Below are 21,219 nucleotides of genomic sequence, written 5' to 3'. Positions count from 1 at the left end.
GTTTCTCCACAGACTCCCCTCTCTCCCTTCCTTCCAGTCCCTGACCTAGAGTTGTTTCTCCCAGACTCCCCTCTCTCCCTTCCTTCCAGTCCCTGACCTAGAGTTGTTTCTCCACAGACTCCCCTCCTCTCCCTTCCTTCCAGTCCCTGACCTAGAGTTGTTTCTCCACAGACTCCCCTCTCTCCCTTCCTTCCAGTCCCTGACCTAGAGTTGTTTCTCCACAGACTCCCCTCCCTCCCTTCCTTCCAGTCCCTGACCTAGAGTTGTTTCTCCACAGACTCCCCTCCCTCCCTTCCTTCCAGTCCCTGACCTAGAGTTGTTTCTCCAGACTCCCCTCCCTCCCTTCCTTCCAGTCCCTGACCTAGAGTTGTTTCTCCACAGACTCCCTCTCTCCCTTCCTTCCAGTCCCTGACCTAGAGTTGTTTCTCCAGACTCCCCTCTCTCCCTTCCTTCCAGTCCCTGACCTAGAGTTGTTTCTCCACAGACTCCCCTCTCTCCCTTCCTTCCAGTCCCTGACCTAGAGTTGTTTCTCCAGACTCCCCTCCCTCCCTTCCTTCCAGTCCCTGACCTAGAGTTGTTTCTCCAGACTCCCCTCTCTCCCCTTCCCTCCAGTCCCTGACCTAGAGTTGTTTCTCCACAGACTCCCCTCTCTCCCTTCCTTCCAGTCCCTGACCTAGAGTTGTTTCTCCAGACTCCCCTCTCTCCCTTCCTTCCAGTCCCTGACCTAGAGTTGTTTCTCCAGACTCCCCTCTCTCCCTTCCTTCCAGTCCCTGACCTAGAGTTGTTTCTCCAGACTCCCCTCTCTCCCTTCCTTCCAGTCCCTGACCTAGAGTTGTTTCTCCAGACTCCCCTCTCTCCCTTCCTTCCAGTCCCTGACCTAGAGTTGTTTCTCCACAGACTCCCCTCTCTCCCTTCCTTCCAGTCCCTGACCTAGAGTTGTTTCTCCAGACTCCCCTCTCTCCCTTCCTTCCAGTCCCTGACCTAGAGTTGTTTCTCCACAGACTCCCCTCTCTCCCTTCCTTCCAGTCCCTGACCTAGAGTTGTTTCTCTAGACTCCCCTCTCTCCCTTCCTTCCAGTCCCTGACCTAGAGTTGTTTCTCCAGACTCCCCTCTCTCCCTTCCTTCCAGTCCCTGACCTAGAGTTGTTTCTCCAGACTCCCCTCTCTCCCTTCCTTCCAGTCCCTGACCTAGAGTTGTTTCTCCACAGACTCCCCTCTCTCCCTTCCTTCCAGTCCCTGACCTAGAGTTGTTTCTCCAGACTCCCCTCTCTCCCTTCCTTCCAGTCCCTGACCTAGAGTTGTTTCTCCACAGACTCCCCTCTCTCCCTTCCTTCCAGTCCCTTACCTAGAGTTGTTTCTCCAGACTCCCCTCTCTCCCTTCCTTCCAGTCCCTGACCTAGAGTTGTTTCTCCAGACTCCCCTCTCTCCCTTCCTTCCAGTCCCTTACCTAGAGTTGTTTCTCCAGACTCCCCTCTCTCCCTTCCTTCCAGTCCCTGACCTAGAGTTGTTTCTCCAGACTCCCCTCTCTCCCTTCCTTCCAGTCCCTGACCTAGAGTTGTTTCTCCAGACTCCCCTCTCTCCCTTCCTTCCAGTCCCTGACCTAGAGTTGTTTCTCCAGACTCCCCTCTCTCCCTTCCTTCCAGTCCCTGACCTAGAGTTGTTTCTCCAGACTCCCCTCTCTCCCTTCCTTCCAGTCCCTTACCTAGAGTTGTTTCTCCAGACTCCCCTCTCTCCCTTCCTTCCAGTCCCTGACCTAGAGTTGTTTCTCCACAGACTCCCCTCCCTCCCTTCCTTCCAGTCCCTGACCTAGAGTTGTTTCTCCACAGACTCCCCTCCCTCCCTTCCTTCCAGTCCCTGACCTAGAGTTGTTTCTCCAGACTCCCCTCTCTCCCTTCCTTCCAGTCCCTTACCTAGAGTTGTTTCTCCAGACTCCCCTCTCTCCCTTCCTTCCAGTCCCTGACCTAGAGTTGTTTCTCCACAGACTCCCCTCTCTCCCTTCCTTCCAGTCCCTTACCTAGAGTTGTTTCTCCACAGACTCCCCTCCCTCCCTTCCTTCCTTCCAGTCCCTGACCTAGAGTTGTTTCTCCACAGACTCCCCTCCCTCCCTTCCTTCCAGTCCCTGACCTAGAGTTGTTTCTCCAGACTCCCCTCCCTCCCTTCCTTCCAGTCCCTGACCTAGAGTTGTTTCTCCACAGACTCCCCTCTCTCCCTTCCTTCCAGTCCCTGACCTAGAGTTGTTTCTCCAGACTCCCCTCTCTCCCTTCCTTCCAGTCCCTGACCTAGAGTTGTTTCTCCACAGACTCCCCTCTCTCCCTTCCTTCCAGTCCCTGACCTAGAGTTGTTTCTCCACAGACTCCCCTCTCTCCCTTCCTTCCAGTCCCTGACCTAGAGTTGTTTCTCCACAGACTCCCCTCTCTCCCTTCCTTCCAGTCCCTGACCTAGAGTTGTTTCTCCACAGACTCCCCTCTCTCCCTTCCTTCCAGTCCCTGACCTAGAGTTGTTTCTCCACAGACTCCCCTCTCTCCCTTCCTTCCAGTCCCTGACCTAGAGTTGTTTCTCCACAGACTCCCCTCTCTCCCTTCCTTCCAGTCCCTTACCTAGAGTTGTTTCTCCACAGACTCCCCTCTCTCCCTTCCTTCCAGTCCCTGACCTAGAGTTGTTTCTCCACAGACTCCCCTCTCTCCCTTCCTTCCAGTCCCTTACCTAGAGTTGTTTCTCCACAGACTCCCCTCTCTCCCTTCCTTCCAGTCCCTGACCTAGAGTTGTTTCTCCAGACTCCCCTCTCTCCCTTCCTTCCAGTCCCTGACCTAGAGTTGTTTCTCCACAGACTCCCCTCTCTCCCTTCCTTCCAGTCCCTGACCTAGAGTTGTTTCTCCACAGACTCCCCTCCCTCCCTTCCTTCCAGTCCCTTACCTAGAGTTGTTTCTCCACAGACTCCCCTCTCTCCCTTCCTTCCAGTCCCTGACCTAGAGTTGTTTCTCCACAGACTCCCCTCTCTCCCTTCCTTCCAGTCCCTGACCTAGAGTTGTTTCTCCAGACTCCCCTCTCTCCCTTCCTTCCAGTCCCTGACCTAGAGTTGTTTCTCCACAGACTCCCCTCTCTCCCTTCCTTCCAGTCCCTTACCTAGAGTTGTTTCTCCAGACTCCCCTCTCTCCCTTCCTTCCAGTCCCTGACCTAGAGTTGTTTCTCCACAGACTCCCCTCTCTCCCTTCCTTCCAGTCCCTGACCTAGAGTTGTTTCTCCAGACTCCCCTCTCTCCCTTCCTTCCAGTCCCTGACCTAGAGTTGTTTCTCCAGACTCCCCTCTCTCCCTTCCTTCCAGTCCCTGACCTAGAGTTGTTTCTCCACAGACTCCCCTCCCTCCCTTCCTTCCAGTCCCTTACCTAGAGTTGTTTCTCCTCTCCTAGCAGCGGGTGTTTCACTCACAGGGCGACGACAGAGAGTCCTTGAAGAGACAACCGTCCCCCTTTGACGTCTTAACGACTTATTCAGCAAGCCACGGTTGTTTGCTCTACGATCATTTCTAATCATAGGGTGACCGTTAAGCTGCTCCACAGAGGAACCTATCCCCGTAAGAAAGAAACGGGTGCAGGCCATTCCCTGGTGTACTGTGAGAGTAGCCATTTTACCCCATTGGAGATAAGGTCAGGGTACTCCTAGATTTATAGCAAAGGCTATGTTCTCTGGGACAGTGTTTGGAGATTGCCATCTGCCAATCAGTGGAAATTTGCAGATAGCAATCGCCCAATCAGTGGAAGAGATTAGCTGTTTCCGTGGTTATTTACCAGCCCTCATCACAAAGTACTTAGTGCCATTATAACGGTATGTAGCCCATTATGTAGCTACTACAGTATGGCTCTCATAATGGAGATGAGTTCCAGATGCAGCTCTCCGAGGTTGGGGTTAAGAAGGTATTATGAAGCATTACAATGCGTTATAAAGCATTATGAATCTCTTCCTCTCTCACCCCTAGTTCCCTAGGCTGCGGCCACCACTGCCAGACTTAAGATGTGTTACAAGTGTTATGAATCATTATGAAGCGTTATGAGGTGTTATGAAGCATTATGAACCCTCTCTTTCCCCTAGACCCCACACCCACCACCATCCCCACAGTGGAGGACCGCTCGTCGTGTGACAACACTCCCTTCGGCTGTTGTCCTGATGGCAAGACGGCTTCCAGCAGCCCTGAGGGAGCCAATTGCCCCTGTAAGTACCCCACAACCCCCCTCTTATGCCCCCTTCTCCTGTTCCCCTCCTATACTTACCACCTCACCTCTCTTCAACCCCTTTATGAGGCACACTTGAAATTGAAGAGGACTTTTGGATATGAAACAATGTGCTCATATAAAATCTAGAGCTTCTTTCTCATCACACAAATACCAACATTAAGAGTCGCTACCGTCCGTGAAATGCAAACATGAAATCACTCTATTAGCACTACAATACAGTCTCTGTACAGTACATTTGCAGCACGCCACATCACGCAATGACGAAATGCATCACAAACATCTGTTTGTCAGCACTGGCGAGGCGCTAATGATGTCACACCCACCCTTTGTCGATCGATAGCTCATTCTGCCAAAGAGTTACCGATTTATAGAGTGTATCGCTCCTTAATCAATACGCCAGACCTATTTCTACTCCTGAGAAAGGCTGATATCACACTCATTAGGATGGAACTGACAAGTCCATGGCGACCGGCAAGGTGTAATATCTATCAGCGGTGCGTCTAGCTTTATTTTCCTACTGTATTGATCTCTGTAGTGATCTCTCTGAGGAGAGGAGCTAACCGCTATTTGCTAACTCCTAGTGAAAAAGGCGTTAACTTTAGATCGCCCTATAAACGGTCATCAGAAGGTGTGGACAAATTTTATTGGTGTGCAAATGGACATTTTGATCATGTTTGTGTTCCTTTAACCGTCCGAATCCCCACAGTCAGTGCAAACATTTTTATGCATCCTCGTAGTCGCAAGATTTGTTTTTTCTGTCTAGCCCAGATAAGCATCAGTGGGAGTTATTTCAATTACTCTGACTTTGTTGCCATATCATTGAAACATCTGAGAAGTGTAATAACTTGTATCAGTTACAGTATATGTATCATGCGCATGATTTCCCATTTAAAAACAAGTTTTTGTTGTCAGAAATTAGAAAGTGATGTACCATTTGAAAGCTACAGCCATTGTCTTTCCGGAAATCAAACTATCTCACTCGTTTACAATAGGAAAAGTGAATGGGAAAAGAAGTTTACAGTTTCCTCACCTGTCTGTGTCTTATTTCAACAACAATAAACATGAGAACTTAAAAGCCCTGATTGCTATAGTCCTTTTAAGATGTCAGGCTTAGAAATCTGTTCAGCCATTTTGGCACAGTGACTACCCAAACCAGAGGCAACTGGTTTCAAGTCGCCAAGAGACATCATGTGCTCATGTGATCTCCTACTGCCACCTAGTGGAAAAACTGGGACTCAGACGTGATATATTCACGTCAATGGATAGGTAGACTTCAGCTTTCTCCTCATTTATTTAATTTTTATTTAACCTTTATTTTAACTAGGCAAGTCAGGTAAGAATACATTCTTATTTACAATGACGGCCTAGGAACAGTGGGTTAACTGCCTTGTTTAAGGGCAGAACGACAGATTTTTGTCAGCTCTGGGATTCGATCTAGCAAACTTTCGGTTACTGGCCCAATGCTCTAACCACTAGGCTACCTGCTGCCCACCTGCTGCTCATATGTATATCATTCCAGTAAGATGAAAAATTATTCCTGTAAGGTGAAAAATTACATTGCACAAGTCCTGTCTATGTTCCTATGGGAATTTGTGCATGTTTAGAGCGACACCATTAGGTAAAAGATCAGACTTTATTTTTCTTCATAAAATTACAACAACCTTTTGGAACAATAATTGTTTACATATTTAATGTTAAACCTAGACTTTCAAATCCCCCCCCCCCCCCCCACACACACACATACACATTTGTTTTATCGGTTGTATCTAAGGCTCTGTAATAGTCACATTGTTTCTGATCCCCCTTTATCATCCCCTTTATCATCCCCTTTATCATAATCCCACAGTCCTTACCTTTCTAACAGTACTAAGCATGTGTTTGTAGGACTTATAGTTTTGAAATGAAATCTACTTTATGAGGGTAGTATACAATATTATGAGTCATTTACAAAATGCCACCAGAGGGCGTCAGAGTTGAATGTGTTAATACTAAGAACAAAGCTTCTGTCCACTTTCCCAATGCAAGTTGCGAGCGGCAAGTTAAACTCAGACAAGGCCTTTTAAGTTTCACAGTTCAACGTTATCTGATATTCCCCCATGCCTCTCTTTGTCCATCAGGGCTGCTGCTCGTCAGAAAAATGGCCTCCTCTGTTTTGTCTTCTACCCATATAAAAAAAATCTGATCTATCGCTCTCCTCTCCTCTTTTTTTCTTCTCTCCATCTGAACCTTCCCCATTTGTTCCTATTTAATAGCTGCCCCATCAGATTTGAATCGATGTGTCGGGCGGAGACAACGGCAAAAAAAAGTCCTTATCATGCAATTTTAACCAGCCTATGTCAGTCACCGGTTTGGCGGCATTAGGAGACAATTACGGCTATCTTCCACGATAATCATACAAGTGCTCTTCGCTTTTTTTCCAGGCGAGCTCCAAGCAGGGCACCATGATTGATTTGGGCAATTTGTTCAGCTGATTATGAGCCGCGGCATGAAACCTCGGCATCAGCGCCTCTCCTCATCTCCTCTCCAGCCCCCTTTCTCTCCTGGTTTCTGCTTTATTTCACTCTTCTCTTTCACGATGTCTTGAGTCTCGCTGCCGTTGTGTTGCCGGAACAATAGCAAGAGGCCATTGGGGGTTGAAGGATTCTGAACAGGGAAATGGGGATGTTTAAGGGCAAGGTGGGGGACCGTCTTTGCCAAAGCTGGAGACCTTTTAGAAAATGTTCTTCATTTTTGCTATGCGTGTTGTCTTGTCTGTCCCTCTCTGCTTGTCTTTGTAATATGTGTGTCAATGTTTCCTGTCTGTCTAACTGATCTCTCTCTACTCAGTCCTCCATGCCTCTGCCAATTTTTGGGACAAGTCTCAGTCTGGTAAACTCCATTACTCCACCCCCTGCCCTTCTGCTCTTCCTCTTCCCTTCTTCTTTCATTCCTCCTTCATATCCCACAATCTACTCTTTCCACTTCCGCTGCAGCCAATCACAACCACACCAACCCCTCCCCACGCACACACTCCATCACTAACCCCAGACTGGCACTACCCCAAACGGTCACTGTCTGAAGCTGAGGGCGGGTAGTTGAGGGCACCGCATGCCTCACAGGTACAGAAAGTAAACGTTTATAACTTGTGTATGACACCATTTCCTCCCAGCCACCATGCGGTTCAGCGGCTTCCTGCACTTGGACCAGGTGGAGGGCCAGGAGGTCTTCTACACCCCTGAGATGGAGGATCCTAAGTCTGAGCTGTTTGGCGAGACGGCCAGGAGCATCGAGAGTGCTGTGAGTAGCAACCCCCCTACATACAGAACTAGCTGCCATAGTCAGTGGTTCAACAACAGTCTGTCGAACAAGTGTGGGTTGTCAAAGTTAATGCTCGCTCTTAAAGGGGGACATTGCATGTGTGTGTGTGGGCGTGCGCACACGTGTGCTTCTCGCCAGCTGTTGAAATGGTGTCACTGGCCCCCGTCGAAGCCTAATCTACCACCTCACAACACTCAGTGTGTGACTGTGTGTCTGTATGTGTGTGCATCCTACGCCTTGTGGGGGCCAGCTGTGGCACTAGATAGCAAAAGCATCCCTCTAGCCCCTTGTGTGTGTTTGTCTGCTAGAGACTGTGTGTGGACATCACCTGAGGTTAAAACTAGAGAGGGGGAGAGGTGGCAGTGTTTCTGGTTCAGTGTGGCCGTGTGGTTTGTGTCTGGACACACACAGATTGGTTTTGCTATGCTACCTGCAGTCCCGCCCTCTACCCAGCAGGGGTACCTGAGGAGTATGTGCAAAGACGTAAACATACAGTATGCTAGTATAGAAAATGGAGTATAGTGTAGTGGGAGTGATGTCGTTCACCCCCCATACAAATCATTTGGAGTGAACAGAGGAGGAACAGGAGAATAACACAATTGTGTGTGCTTCAAAATCTCTTGAGATGAGTGGTCAGCAGGAGTTAGCTCTATGATTGAAAATAAACAGAAATGAGGTCAGGTACTTGGTACAGTACCTTATTTCTCCCTCAAGGTATCAACTTGAGCCAACAGAGTGAGATACATGATGAATGTTATGCTCTGTTTAGTAGGGAAGCATGACACCATGTGGATTACATACCGCTTATTTACTTCCTGACAGTGACTTAGACTTCATTTGGGCACCAAAAGCACACACCCTACGTAGTGAATCAGAAGCTAAACCAATCAGGAGCCAGCGTGTGCCATGCTAACCTGACATTTACCTCTGCCTCAGAAAAAAACATGTTCATGTAATTATACCCCTAGCTGCAGCAAAATGTCAATTTGTGCACCCAGACCAGGCCCAATGTGGTTCTACACAGTAGAAGACCAATTCACTGACATAGGTTGCGTCCCAAATGGCATAGGGGCCCTGGTCAAAAGTAGCGCACTATACAGGGAATAAGGTGCCATTTTGGATGCAGACATAGTCTTCCCCCCATCCTTCCGCGAAATGAGTTCACTGCACTCAAATTGGATGAGCCACTGCACAGAGCTCATTACCTCGCTCATTCATCATCCTGGTTGTATTCATTATGCACGAAACAGAACAAAACGGACTGAAACAAGGAGGGACTACCTAAACTTGTCCAAGCTTCATTTCTGTTGCAAAATATTTGGCTATGGTATGTACTAATGAATGTGTTTCTCCTCCCTGGCTCAGCTGAACGAGTTGTTCCGTAAATCAGAGGTGCAGAAGGACTTCACGAGCGTCCAAGTCCGCAGCCTGGCGCCCAGCAACTCCATCCTGGCCTTCGTCGAGGCCCACTTCAACCCAGGTAAAAACCGTCCCAGGTAAAAACGATTTGATAAAAAGTCATGATGAACACACTCTGGGCCAGTTTCCCGGACACAGATTAAAAAAGCATGTTCAATGGAGATTGTCCTTTGAAAGTGCGTCTTAGTCCAAGAAACCAGCCCTTACTGTATGGTATAGTATGGCAAATGTACTGTTATGGCTAGTGTCGCACATTCATTAAACATATAAACATATAAACAAGTTTCTAAATGCCAATGTCAGCAAAAGGCTACGGCAAGTGTATCACTGCACTGCCATTATTGTTCAGAAAGTCATTCCATTTGACAAAACACACTAGACCGTGGCTATGTTATTTTCATTGTTATTCTCTTTTTCAGACGTGGGCTGTATTTGTTTATTTGTCAGAGCCAACAGGGAAAAACTAACAAAACAACATCAATTAAATCCTCTCAGTGAGCTTGGTGGCGTTGTATTTCAGAACTGGGTTCATTTCGGCCCCAGAGTACTGTTAAGCATTGTTCACACTGCAGGCCTTAATGCTCAAATCAGTTTTGTTTTGGAATACTGATTGTCCAAACAGCAAGTTACAAGTGACCAATTCGGAATGTGTGTGTGTTCAGACAACAGTCATTTGCTGACATGGCTACGCTAGTTGTCATAGTAATGACGGGGGTGTGCACAGTAGTGTAGGCTGATTAGTGGTTGTGCTTGTGCTTCCTATCACTCATAAGTTATTTAACAACCAATTGTTGTCACCTTAGCTTTTTGGCTAGGCACAGCAGTCAACTACACTACATGGCCAAAATGTGTGGATTCGGCTATTTCAGCCACACCCGTTGCAACAGGTGTATACAATCGAGCACACAGCCATGCAATCTCCATAGACAAACATTAGCAGTAGAATGGTCTTACTGAAGAGCTCAGTGACTTTCAACATGGCACCGTCATAGGAAGCCACCTTTCCAACCAGAGCTGCCCTGGTCAACTGTAAGTGTTGTTATTGTGAAATGGAAATGTCTAGGAGCAACAACTGCTCAGCAGCGAAGTGGTAGGTCGGTCACACAAGCTCACAGAACGGGACCGCCGAGTGCTGATGCGTGTAGCACGTAAAAATCCTATGTCCTCGGTTGCAACACTCCCTACGGAGTTCCAAACTACCTCTGGTAGCAACGTCAGCACAATAACTGTTTGTCGGGAATTTCTTGAAATAGGTTTCCTTGGCCAAGCAGCCTAAGATCACCATGCGCAATGCCAAGCGTCGGCTGGAGTTGTATAAAGTTTGCTGCCATTGGACTCTGGAGCAGTGGAAACGCGTTCTCTAGAGTGATGAATCAATCTACACCTTCTGGCAGTCCGTCCATCTGGGTTTGGCGGATGCCAGGAGAACGCTACCTGCCCCAATGCATAGTGCCAACTGTAAAGTTTGGTGGAGGAGGAATAGTGGTCTGGGGATGTTTTTCATGGTTTGGGCTTGGCCCCTTAGTTCCAGTGAAGGGAAATCTTAATGCTACAGCATACAATGACATTCTAGACGATTCTGTGATTCCAACTTTGTGGCAACAGTTTGGGGAAGGCCTTTTTCTGTTTCAACATGACAATGCCCCCGTGCACAAAGCGAGGTCCATACAGAAATGGTTTGTGGAGATTGGTGTGGAAGAACTTGACTGGCCTGCACAGAGCCCTGACCTCAACCCCATCGAACACCTTTGAGATTAATTGGAACGCAGAGTGCGAGCCAGGCCTAGTCGCCCAACATCAGTGCCCAACCTCACTAATGCTCTTGTGGCTGAATGGAACCAGTCCCCGCAGCAATGTTCCAACATCTAGTGGAAAGCCTTCCCCGAAGAGTGGAGGCTGTTATAGCAGCAAAGGGAGGGACCAACTCCATATTAATGCCCTTGATTTTAGAATGAGATGTTTGACGAGCATGTCAACATACTTTTGGCCATGTAGTGTAGCTAACGAGTTAGCAACCACATGTTCTTACCTAACAGTCAACAGAGTAGCTAGCAAGCAACAAAATATGCCAAATAAGTATAAAAACCACTTGAGGGCAAGTAAATCACATTTTATCATTCAAATACAAGTCGCATGGACAGGAATCAGATATGCATCCGACTTTGAAACACCTACGAAGGTGGTTTGAAATGTGCTTTGAAATATCCGATTCCATGTGCTCTTTAGCCATTCAGAATGCAGGAAAAATAATAGATTAGAATCGGATATTCCAAAAAATTGGATTTGAACCTCCAATGTGAACAAGGCTTTAGTGCCTCTCCCCTATTGGATTAAACCTCCAAAAACCTTGCCCTTCTCCACGCCTCTTCTCTTTTTACTGGCTCCGCTCAGTGTCTTTTACATCCGCACAATAGACGTTGCAATGCAGGAACTCTGCGTCGGCCATTTCAAATGGCCATCTGTGGAAAATGTTATGAGAAAGGTTAATCTGAACCTTAGTGAAACTTTGTTGCATGGTAGGAGAACGACTGGTCCCCTTGGGTGTGTCGTTGTCTCGTAGCAAGCGGCCTCGATCGCTCTCGTAAATATTTACTGTAATGGGATGGAGAGAGGGGAGTGACTTTCCTAATTTCCTGCCGTTTCAGGACGTTGCTTCTCTGCCTTCTTCAGTGTCTCTCAAACCTCTCCTCTGGGACCAAATGTTTCACAGTTCTGTTGTAGCCCTGGAACAGCATCCCTAATTAAACTAGCCAATGGCTTTATAATTAGTTGACAAGTTGAATCGGGTGTGCTAGCTCTGGGATAGATAAAACACGTAGAAGTACATGGAACAGCTGTCCTAGTTGAGTGGTGTCCTCTGGGTTGTTGTGAACGTCTTTGTCCTCCATGTTGTCCTACAGAGACGAGGTTCAAGGTGCAGGACATTGAAGGAGCCCTGCTCAAGCAGCTGAAGGCAGCCAAGGAGACAGCCATTGTGGTGAAGAAGCCAGAGGAGGAGAATATTCGCTTCAACAACTATGGTAGGACACGCCCAGGGGATTGGCTTGCGTTGTTTACATGTACTTACAAACATGAAGCATGAGAGGACATGAAATGTTTTAAGGAAGGACGATGTAAGCATGATTAGACATTTTTTGGTTCTTGTATGTCAAAGTCCAAGAATGACACGCTCCTTGACATTTGCTCTCCCTCTCTGAATCTCCCTCTCTCCATCTGTCTACCAGGCCTGTTCTCCCTCCCCTACTTCACCACCACTACCACAGCTACCGCGACCACCCCCACTGCCAGCACTGCCACCAGCACCACCCTGCCGCCCCCCAACTCCCCTTTCATCCCACGCCGTCCCCTGGGCACCATCCTGCCGCCCCCCAACTCCCCTTTCGTCACAAGCCGTCCCCTGGGCACCACCCTGCCGCCCCCCAACTCCCCTTTCATCACACGCCGTCCCCTGGGCACCACACGCCGTTCCTATACCAGCCGCCGGACCACCGCCGCCCCTTCTACCATGGCCCCCAGTCCCACCACTACTATCACCCCCCTCCACAGGACCAGCCCTGTGCCCCACCACACCAAGGCCCAGAGGCCCTGCGACTCCCACCCCTGCCGCCACGGCGGCACCTGTGAGGACGACGGCGCCGACTTCACCTGCATCTGCCCCGCCGGGAGAGGGGGCGTCGTCTGCGAGAAATGTGAGTGGAGCACCCTCGCCGCCCTCCTTGACCGACACACACAAACAAACACAAACCCTAGGTTCCATCTCTGAACTTTGAAAGGCAGATGAAAATGATCACAGTCCTAGAAGAGAACAGTAGGTTCCTATTTAAGTATTGATGTCCTGAAATGACAGTGCTGAACTGACCCCTACCTTGCATCAAAGACAATGCCCAAACCCATACAGCTTACCTTCCCGTCTATTTAACTCAATAGATATCCAACATCTATGAAAGTTGCTACACCGCTAGGTAAATAACCAACGAGGTTATCAACCACTGCGCACTCTACCAGTCAACGCTAAAGTAAACTGATATCAAATCAGTGTCTGCTGCGCCGAGCGCCAAAATCAAGTGTTGTGTGCTGTCAGAGCAATCTCAAGAGCTTTTTTTCCCTTAGTTTCTCCCACTCGGTAGTCTCTGATAAGAAATTACCTCACGCTGCTGCATCTTAAAATAATTTACATTAAGGTCGGGATTAACTGGTGGAAATGTGTGTTTGAGTCCCCATAGCCTCCCTCAAATCAATCAAATCATTAGACAAGATGATTTCATCAGCCTACATTCTCCCAAGTCAAAGAAAGGCGAACAGAGAAACAGACGGCTCAGGAGTTTGTTGAGTTTGGAGAACAAAGATGATAATATAATGGCAGAGAAACAAGTGTGTACGCGGTGGAGGGATACATCCGAGGTGAGGATTTACAGATTTACTCCCGTGTACACCTGTGTCACGCTTGGGGTCTGCCCCTATATATAGACACACATTCTCTTTCATTTTCTCGCAGACGTCCGAAATGGTTTGAGGTACAGTCTCGCTTGGATGAGGGCTTGGCAGCCTCTACACTGAGAGGGTATTTGGCCGCTATATCTGCCTGCCATGCGGGATGGATGGACAGGCCAGTGGGGCGCAATCCTTTGGTCTCCAGGTTTATGAAGGGGGTTCGTCGCCTGCGTCCAGCTAGGACCCTCTCAATGGCGAGCTGGGATCTGGATGTGGTCTTGGCAGCTTTCTATGAAGGTGGCTTTCTTGTTAGCGATTACTTCCTTGTAGAGGGTGGGTGAGCTCCATGCTCTTTCAGTAAGTTCTGAGTGCTACCGGATGGACCCCGGGGGGAGGAGTATATCTCTTCGTCCCAAACCCTCATTCCTCCCGAAGATTCTGCTTACGACCCCACGGCAGTGGCAGGGAAGTCTGGGCCTCCCTCCGGCATGCTGTGCCCTGTACCCTCCGGCACTGGCTGCCTATGTGGAGCGGACACAGTCAGTGAGAACAACAGACCAGCTCTTTGTCTGCTATGATGAGAGAGTCCTGGGGGCTGGGCTATCAAAGCAGAGGTTCTCTCACTGGATCGTGGACACAATTACGACAGCATACCTCCTGGCTGGAAGGCCAGTGCTGGGATCTGTGGTGGCACATTCAACACGAGGTGTGGCTGCGTCCTGGGCTTTACTGAGAGGAGTACCGTAAATTCCGGACTATAAGCCGCAACTTTTTTCCCAGGCTTTGAACCTCGCGACTTAAACAATGACGCGGCTAATATATGGATTTTTCCCGCTTTCAATTTTTTTTTCTCCAAAAAAACACATTCTGTGACGTGCTCAGTTTTTTGGTGGCATGAAGCTTTCATTAGACCAATGAAATTGCAGAACGGGTTAAGGTCCAAAACTTTTTTGTTTACTGTTTAGATTAAATCGAGCGCTCTCAAACTTCCCATCATTCTGATTACGGTAGTCATTTTGTCACCCTCATCATGGCAAAGACACGGAGAAATGCATATGAATCAGCTTTCAAGTTGAAGGCGGTTGATCTGGCTGTTGGAAAAGGAAATAGAGCTGCTGCACGGGAGCTTGGTCTTAATGAGTCGATAATAAGACGTTGGAAACAGCAGCGTGAGGAATTGACTCAGTGCAAAAAGACAACTAAAGCTTACTGCTAATTTTTTATTTTTTGTTACAAGCCGTGTTTCATTAAAGCCTATTTATTTTTGTTACAAGCCGTGTTTCGTTAAAGCCTATTTATTTTTGTTACAAGCCGTGTTTCGTTAAAGCCTGTGTAAAGTTCATTTGTTTCAAGGTACCGGTAGGCACCTGCGGCTTATAGACATGTGCGGCTTATTTATGTTCAAAATAATATATATTTTTTAAATTCAGTGGGTGCGGCTTATATTCAGGTGCGCTTAATAGTCCGGAAATTACGGTACCCTCGCTGATATCTGTGCTGCGGCCAGCTGGGCTTCCTCTTGCACCTTTGCTAGGTACTATCGGGTAAATGTGGCACCTCCCTCTGCGGTTGGTTCAGCAGTCCTGGGCGTTGCCTCCCCTTCCGGGGACTGTGCCAGGACATCCCTTCCACATTGACGGCCCCTGCGTCTCGGTCCCGCGCTGGGACTTTGCCACTGCCTGGCCAGGTCCCTCTAGCATTGACTTATCTGGTACGGGTATACCAATATATTGGAGTGATCCAATATAGTGAAACATAACGAAGGTTACGTATGTAAATTATATGGATCGCTCCAATCCTCTACAGTGCTAGAGAACGTGTGTCGTGATCATGGGGTCTATAAATAGGGGCGGACCCCAGCCGTGACACAGAAGTATATCTGTAAATCCTCACCTCGGATGTATCCCTCCGCTGCGGAGTGATACCAATATATTGGAGTGATCCATATAGCTCACATAACCATGGTTACATACGTAACCTTCATTTTTTGTGTGTGTGTGTACGCGTTCATGTGCGCATTCGTGTCAAAACTCCAAGTATAAAATCAAAAACACATCAAGCTGTCCTTTTCTACCTGATGATACACACCAGCACATATTCTGTAAGTCACAGGTTCTCTCTTTCCACACATCTGTCTGTTGAGCTTACTGTATGACCTACCTAGCTAGGCTAGGCTATATTACCTTAACTAGGCTCTTGTCTCCAACTGTACAAACAACAATTTACAGACACACAGAAACAATGACTACATCTCCTCTGCCAAGACCCGCATGCTCACACCCCCATCCCAAGTGCCTGCATTATTGTTTGCCACTTGGCCTTAAATTATACCAATTTATTTTTCTTGTCGCCGATGTTACTTTGATAATAAATCATTCGATTTTTCCATTGTGTCAATGATGGCGGATTGATTGACTTCCAAGTTTTTTAGTATACGTTTTTTTCAAGCTGAGTGATGAGAAGAGAATCATCCAGCCCATCAGGTATCTCGCTACACCCCCATATGCTATATCTTGAAATATGCAGACAGCGGATTAAAAGTCAGTTTACATTGTAAAACTTCTGACAGCCCACTTTGTAGTTTCGCCCACAACCTCCGGACTTTATAGCGTTCCCAGAAAGCATGGATTATGAAGTCGTTATTAGTTTGACATTTGAGACATGACTCTGCCATTGTGCTGTAGAATTTGTGAATTTTGCTCTTGTATAATTTTCTATACATTAGTTTATACTGGATTAAGCGTACGTGTTTGTTAACTGTAATTGCGTTCGTTATGATCCAACTTCCCTTCCATCTTGTGGCAACATCAGTTCTTGGTTCAAACATTTTTTCTAAGAGGTTGGCAGATGGATAGGCTCTTTTCAAGGTTAACTATATCTTATCTATCAAATGAACATCCTTTTCTGACTCAAATAAGATTCCCTCAAGGTTGCTCTGATGTACAAAAGATTTCAACTCAAAATGTTGTGATATATAACTTTTAAGTTGCATGTATTTGAAACTATCTTTACTGGTCAGTTCAAAATTACTTTTTAATTCTGTTACGGAAATACATTTATTTCCTGTTACCAAGTCATTTACTATGCCTTTAATGTTCCATGTGGACCAATTTATCTTTGAATTCTGAAAAGCTTTCCAAGGATTGTTCCATAAGGTTGTGTTTTTAGGGAGTGATATTGGTTCTTGTAGAATAATTTTCATTTTCTTCCATGTTGTTATAGTGTTCTTTACTATGAAGTTAATGTTCTTAGCTTTATCCTTTGAAAATAGACATGTAAAAATATTCTGGGGATGAACATGAGCATCTTCAATATGTATCCATTGTTTCTCTTTAATGCATTTAACTATATGTCACAAGTAAAGCCTTGGGTGGCAGGTTGATACAATTCCAAGTCAGGAAGGTTTAAACCACCCTCAGACTTAGCAAGATGTAAAACCTTTATTTTTATTTTATGAATTTTATTAGCTCAAATAATTTTTTAAAGAATGTCATCGGTGGGATAATTGGTATTACCAAAGATAAATACCACTCTCTTCTTCCCAGTGATTACATACTTCATCCCGTCATTCGGGGGTAAGTCCTATCTGGCCTTCGACACCATGAGGGCCTATCACACGGTCCGCATCGCCATGGAGTTCAGGGTGGCCGAGATGACTGGCATCCTGCTCTTCAACGGCCAGGATGGCAAGAAGGACTTCCTGTCTCTCACCCTGGTCAATGGCAAGGTGGAGCTCAAGTGAGTGGACGGGTGGAGGTGATAAAACAGGAAGTGACAAAACAGGAAGAGGTTCAGTTGTGTCAAAGGGCATTGATAGCAAGCTGTAGATCAGGGTGTCAAACATACGGCCCGGATCCGGCCCGTGGAGGTGTCCAATCCGGCCTGCGGGTGGTTTGAGTAAAAAAATGACATATACACTACATGACCAAAAGTATGTGGACACTTGCTTGTCGAACATCTAATTCCAAAATCATGGGCATTAATATGGAGTTGTTCCCCCCTTTGCTGCTATAACAGTCTCCACTCTTCTGGGAAGGCTTTCCACTAGATGTTGGAACATTGCTGCAGGGACTTGCTTCCATTCAGCCACAAGAGCATTAGTGAGGTCAGGCACTGATTTTGGGCGATTTGGTCTGGCTCACAGTTGGCATTCCAATTCTTCCCAAAGGTGTTCGATGGGTTTGAGGTCAGGGCTCTTGGCATTGCACATGGTGATCTTAGGCTTGTGTGGGGGTGCTCGGCCATGGAAACCCATTTCATGAAGCTCCCGACGAACAGTTCTTGTGCTGACGTTGCTTACAAAGGCAGTTTGGAACTCAGTAATGAGTGTTGCAACCCGAGGACAGACCATTTTTACGCGCTACGTGCTTCAGCACTCAGCGGTCCTGTTCTGTGAGCTTTTGTGGCTTACCACTTAGTGGCTGAGCCGTTGTTGCTCCTAGACGTTTCCACTTCACAATAACAGCACTTACAGTTGACCGGGGCAGCTCTAGCAGGGCAGCAATTTGATGAACTGACTGCCACATTGAAAGTCACTGAGCTCTTCAGGCCATTCTACTGCCAGTGTTTGTCTATGGAGATTGCATGGCGGTGTGCTCAATTTTATACAGATGTCAGCAACGGGTGTGGCTGAAATAACTGAATCCACTAATTTGAAGGGGTGTGCCAGTCCAGTTTCGACCCACCTACTCATTCAAGGGATTTTCTTAATTTTCTACTATTTTACACATTGTATAATAATAGTGAAGACATAAAAACTATGAAATAACATATGGAATCATGTAGTAACCAAACAAAGTTAAACAAATCAAAATTTGTTTTAGATTTTAGGTTCTTCAAAGTAGCCACCCTTTGCCTTGATGACAGCTTTGCACACTCTTGGCATTCTCTCAACCAGCTTCACCTGTAATGCTTTTCCAACAGTCTTGAAGGAGTTCCCACATATGCGAGCACTTTTTGGCTGCTTTTCCTTCACTCTGCGGTCCAACTCATCCCAAGCCATCTCAATTGGTTTGAGGTCAGGGGATTGTGGAGGCCAGGTCATCTGATGCAGCACTCCATTACTCCAAATAGCCTTTACACAGCCAGGAGGTGTATTGGGTCATTGTTCTGTTGAAAAACAAATGATAGTCCCAATAAGCCCAAACCACATAGGATGGCGTGTCGCTGCAGAATGCTGTGATAGCCATGCTGGTTAAGTGAATTCTAAATAAATCACAGACAGTGTCACCAGCAAAGCACCCCAACACCATTACACCTCCTCCTCCATGCTTCACGGTGGGAACCACACATGCGGAGATATCCCTTCACCTACTATGCGTCTCACAAAGACACGGCGGTTGGAACCAAAAATCTCAAATTTGGACTCATCAGACCAAAGTACAGATTTCCACCAGTCTAATGTTTATTGCTTGTGTTTCTTGGCCCAAGCAAGTCTCTTCTTCTTATTGGTGTCCTTTAGTAGTGGTCTCTTTGCAGCAATTCAACCATGAAGGCCTGATTCACACAGTCTTCTCTGAACAGTTGATGTTGAGATCTGTCTGTTGCTTGAACTCTGAAGCATTTATTTGGACTGCAATCTGAGGTGCAGTTAACTCTAATGAACTTAACCTCTGCAGCAGAGGTAACTCTGGGTCTTCCTTACCTGTGGCGGTCCTCATGAGAGCCAGTTTCATCATAGCGCTTGATGGTTTTTGTGACTGCACTTGAAGAAACTTTCAAAGTTCTTGACATTTTCCGGAATGACTGACCTTCATGTCTTAAAGGAATGATGGACTGTCATTTCCCGTTGCTTATTTGAGCTGTTCTTGCCCTAATATGGACTTGGTCTTTTACCAAATAGGGCTATCTTCTGTATATCACCCCTACTTGGTCACAACACAAGTGATTGGCTCAAACACATTAAGAAGGAAAGAAATTCCACAAATTAACTTTTAACAAGGCACACCTGTTCATTAAAATGCATTCCAGGTGACTACCTCGTTAAGCTGGTTGAGAGAATACTAAGAGTGTGCGAAGCTGTCATCAAGGCAAAGGGTGGCTACTTTAAAGTATCTCAAATCTAAAATATATTTGGTTTTGTTTAACACTTTTTTGGTTACTACATGATTCCATATGTGTTATTTTACAGTTTTGATTCTTCACTATTATTCTACAATGTAGAAAATATTAAAAATAAAGAAAAACCCAGGAATGAGTAACTGTGTTCTAAAACGTTTGACTGGAACTGTATATATATAACTCAATATACTTTAAAATGACTCAAATCAAATTGAAACTGTGTAGAAATGATTATGGACCTACATTCTAACAGTAGCTCTATAAAAATCACATTAGAGTTGAGGGCAATTGATTATGAGAAATATAATACCATAAATTCTCAACCAAGTTTTCCTTAGGTACATGTAGGGCAGTTAATCAGGTGTAGCTGGTGAAAAACAAATGCAGTATGGGCCAGTTTCCTGTATCCAGATTAAGCCTATTCCTGGATTAAAAATCTTCTTTCAATGCAGATACTCCATTGAACATATTATATAAAGATGATGGTTTGCTTCCCACCCCTAGGTTCAACACCGGCTCGGGCACAGGCACACTGGTCAGTAAAGTCCAGGTGAAGCAGGGTCGCTGGTACCAGCTGGTGGTGACGAGGAACCGGCGCAACGCCGTGCTGAGCGTGGATGATGAGCTCCACATCGAGGGCGCCAGCCCCCCCGGCACCGACGGCCTCAACCTGGACACACACCTCTTCATCGGAGGGGTGCCCGAGGACATGATGACAGAGTAAGGCCTAACATGAAGGTGGCATTAGTATAGTTGTATATTAGTCATATATAATTAGTAATGTATTAGTATATATAGAGAAAAGGAGATGGATGGAGAAAGGAGTTGTTGAGTTATATACAAACAGTACAGTACGGAACTCTCCGGTACCATATTGGTTTATTGAGACGCATACACAGTAAGCATTAGCAGAGCTGCAGGTATTGCTTTTTTCATATTATTTGATTGTTTTTTCTGTCCAGCACCTGTGTTTTATTTTTCCTATTTTTCACTAAGTTGATTTGAATAACTATTGAATGGCTGATGGTATATAATCATTCACACTCTTTCTCTCTCTTGCTCTCTCTGTCTCTCTCACTCCATGTCCCTCTTGCTTTCCCCCCTCTCTCACTCCCTCCCCTCTCTCTCCCTCTCCTCTCTCTCTCTCTCCCTCCCCTCTCTCTCTCCCTCTCCCCCTCCCGCTCTCTCCATCCCCTTCTCTCTTAGTGTGAAGGAGAGGACCTCCACTGGTACAGGTCTTGTTGGCTGTGTTCGCACGCTGGATGTCAACAACCTGGTGTACAACCTGCAGGAGAAGGGTGGCAACGTGCTCTACGGCACCGGCGTAGGCGAGTGCGGCAACAACCCGTGCCAGCCTAACCCCTGTAAGAACAGTGCCTCCTGCCAGGTCAAGGAGGCTGAGATGTTCCACTGCAAGTGCATCAACAGCTACTCCGGTCAGCCAAACACTTTTTCTTTCTAACAACAGGGTCGTAGTCATTTGGCACCAAACGGCTGAAAGTGGATCGCAACATCAAGGGACTACCTGGACTTGTCCATTGAGAAACGCCATTGCAACACGTTTCAAAATGTTTTTTTGTTGCATGCCCGAATGTACATGACCCAGACCTCAGTTCTTGGCACCGTAGATTTGAGTTCACAAATAGTATTTGTTTTGAATAATTAAACTGCACTTGATTGAGCTTGCCTGGCATAATAGAACCAATAGAGAGAGAGAGAGAGAGAGAGAGAGAGAGAGAGATCTTATTTATGTTGCTGCTCTTGCTTTTCACTTGTGTGGACCGT

At 46.6% G+C, this 21,219-nt stretch overlaps 1 protein-coding gene across 4 annotated transcripts in view; it reads left to right on the top strand.

Moving 5' to 3' along the window:
• The window catches only part of LOC115168970 (agrin), a 404,724-nt gene that overhangs the window by 338,867 nt on the left and 44,638 nt on the right, over positions 1-21,219 (top strand). For all 4 annotated transcript variants that reach the window (XM_029724547.1, XM_029724548.1, XM_029724550.1 and 1 more), the window contains 8 exons: positions 4,085-4,204; positions 7,376-7,503; positions 8,890-9,004; positions 11,844-11,963; positions 12,168-12,632; positions 16,920-17,112; positions 19,939-20,154; positions 20,641-20,870. In XM_029724547.1, the coding sequence (XP_029580407.1) occupies positions 4,085-4,204; positions 7,376-7,503; positions 8,890-9,004; positions 11,844-11,963; positions 12,168-12,632; positions 16,920-17,112; positions 19,939-20,154; positions 20,641-20,870 (1,587 nt within the window). The remainder of the gene's footprint in view (positions 1-4,084; positions 4,205-7,375; positions 7,504-8,889; positions 9,005-11,843; positions 11,964-12,167; positions 12,633-16,919; positions 17,113-19,938; positions 20,155-20,640; positions 20,871-21,219) is intronic.

The sequence above is a fragment of the Salmo trutta genome, chromosome 30, assembly GCF_901001165.1.
Source record: "Salmo trutta chromosome 30, fSalTru1.1, whole genome shotgun sequence".
In the NCBI taxonomy this organism is placed as follows: domain Eukaryota; kingdom Metazoa; phylum Chordata; class Actinopteri; order Salmoniformes; family Salmonidae; genus Salmo; species Salmo trutta.
Note: the sequence above shows the minus strand (reverse complement) of the source record. Positions and strands in the feature narration are given on the sequence as shown.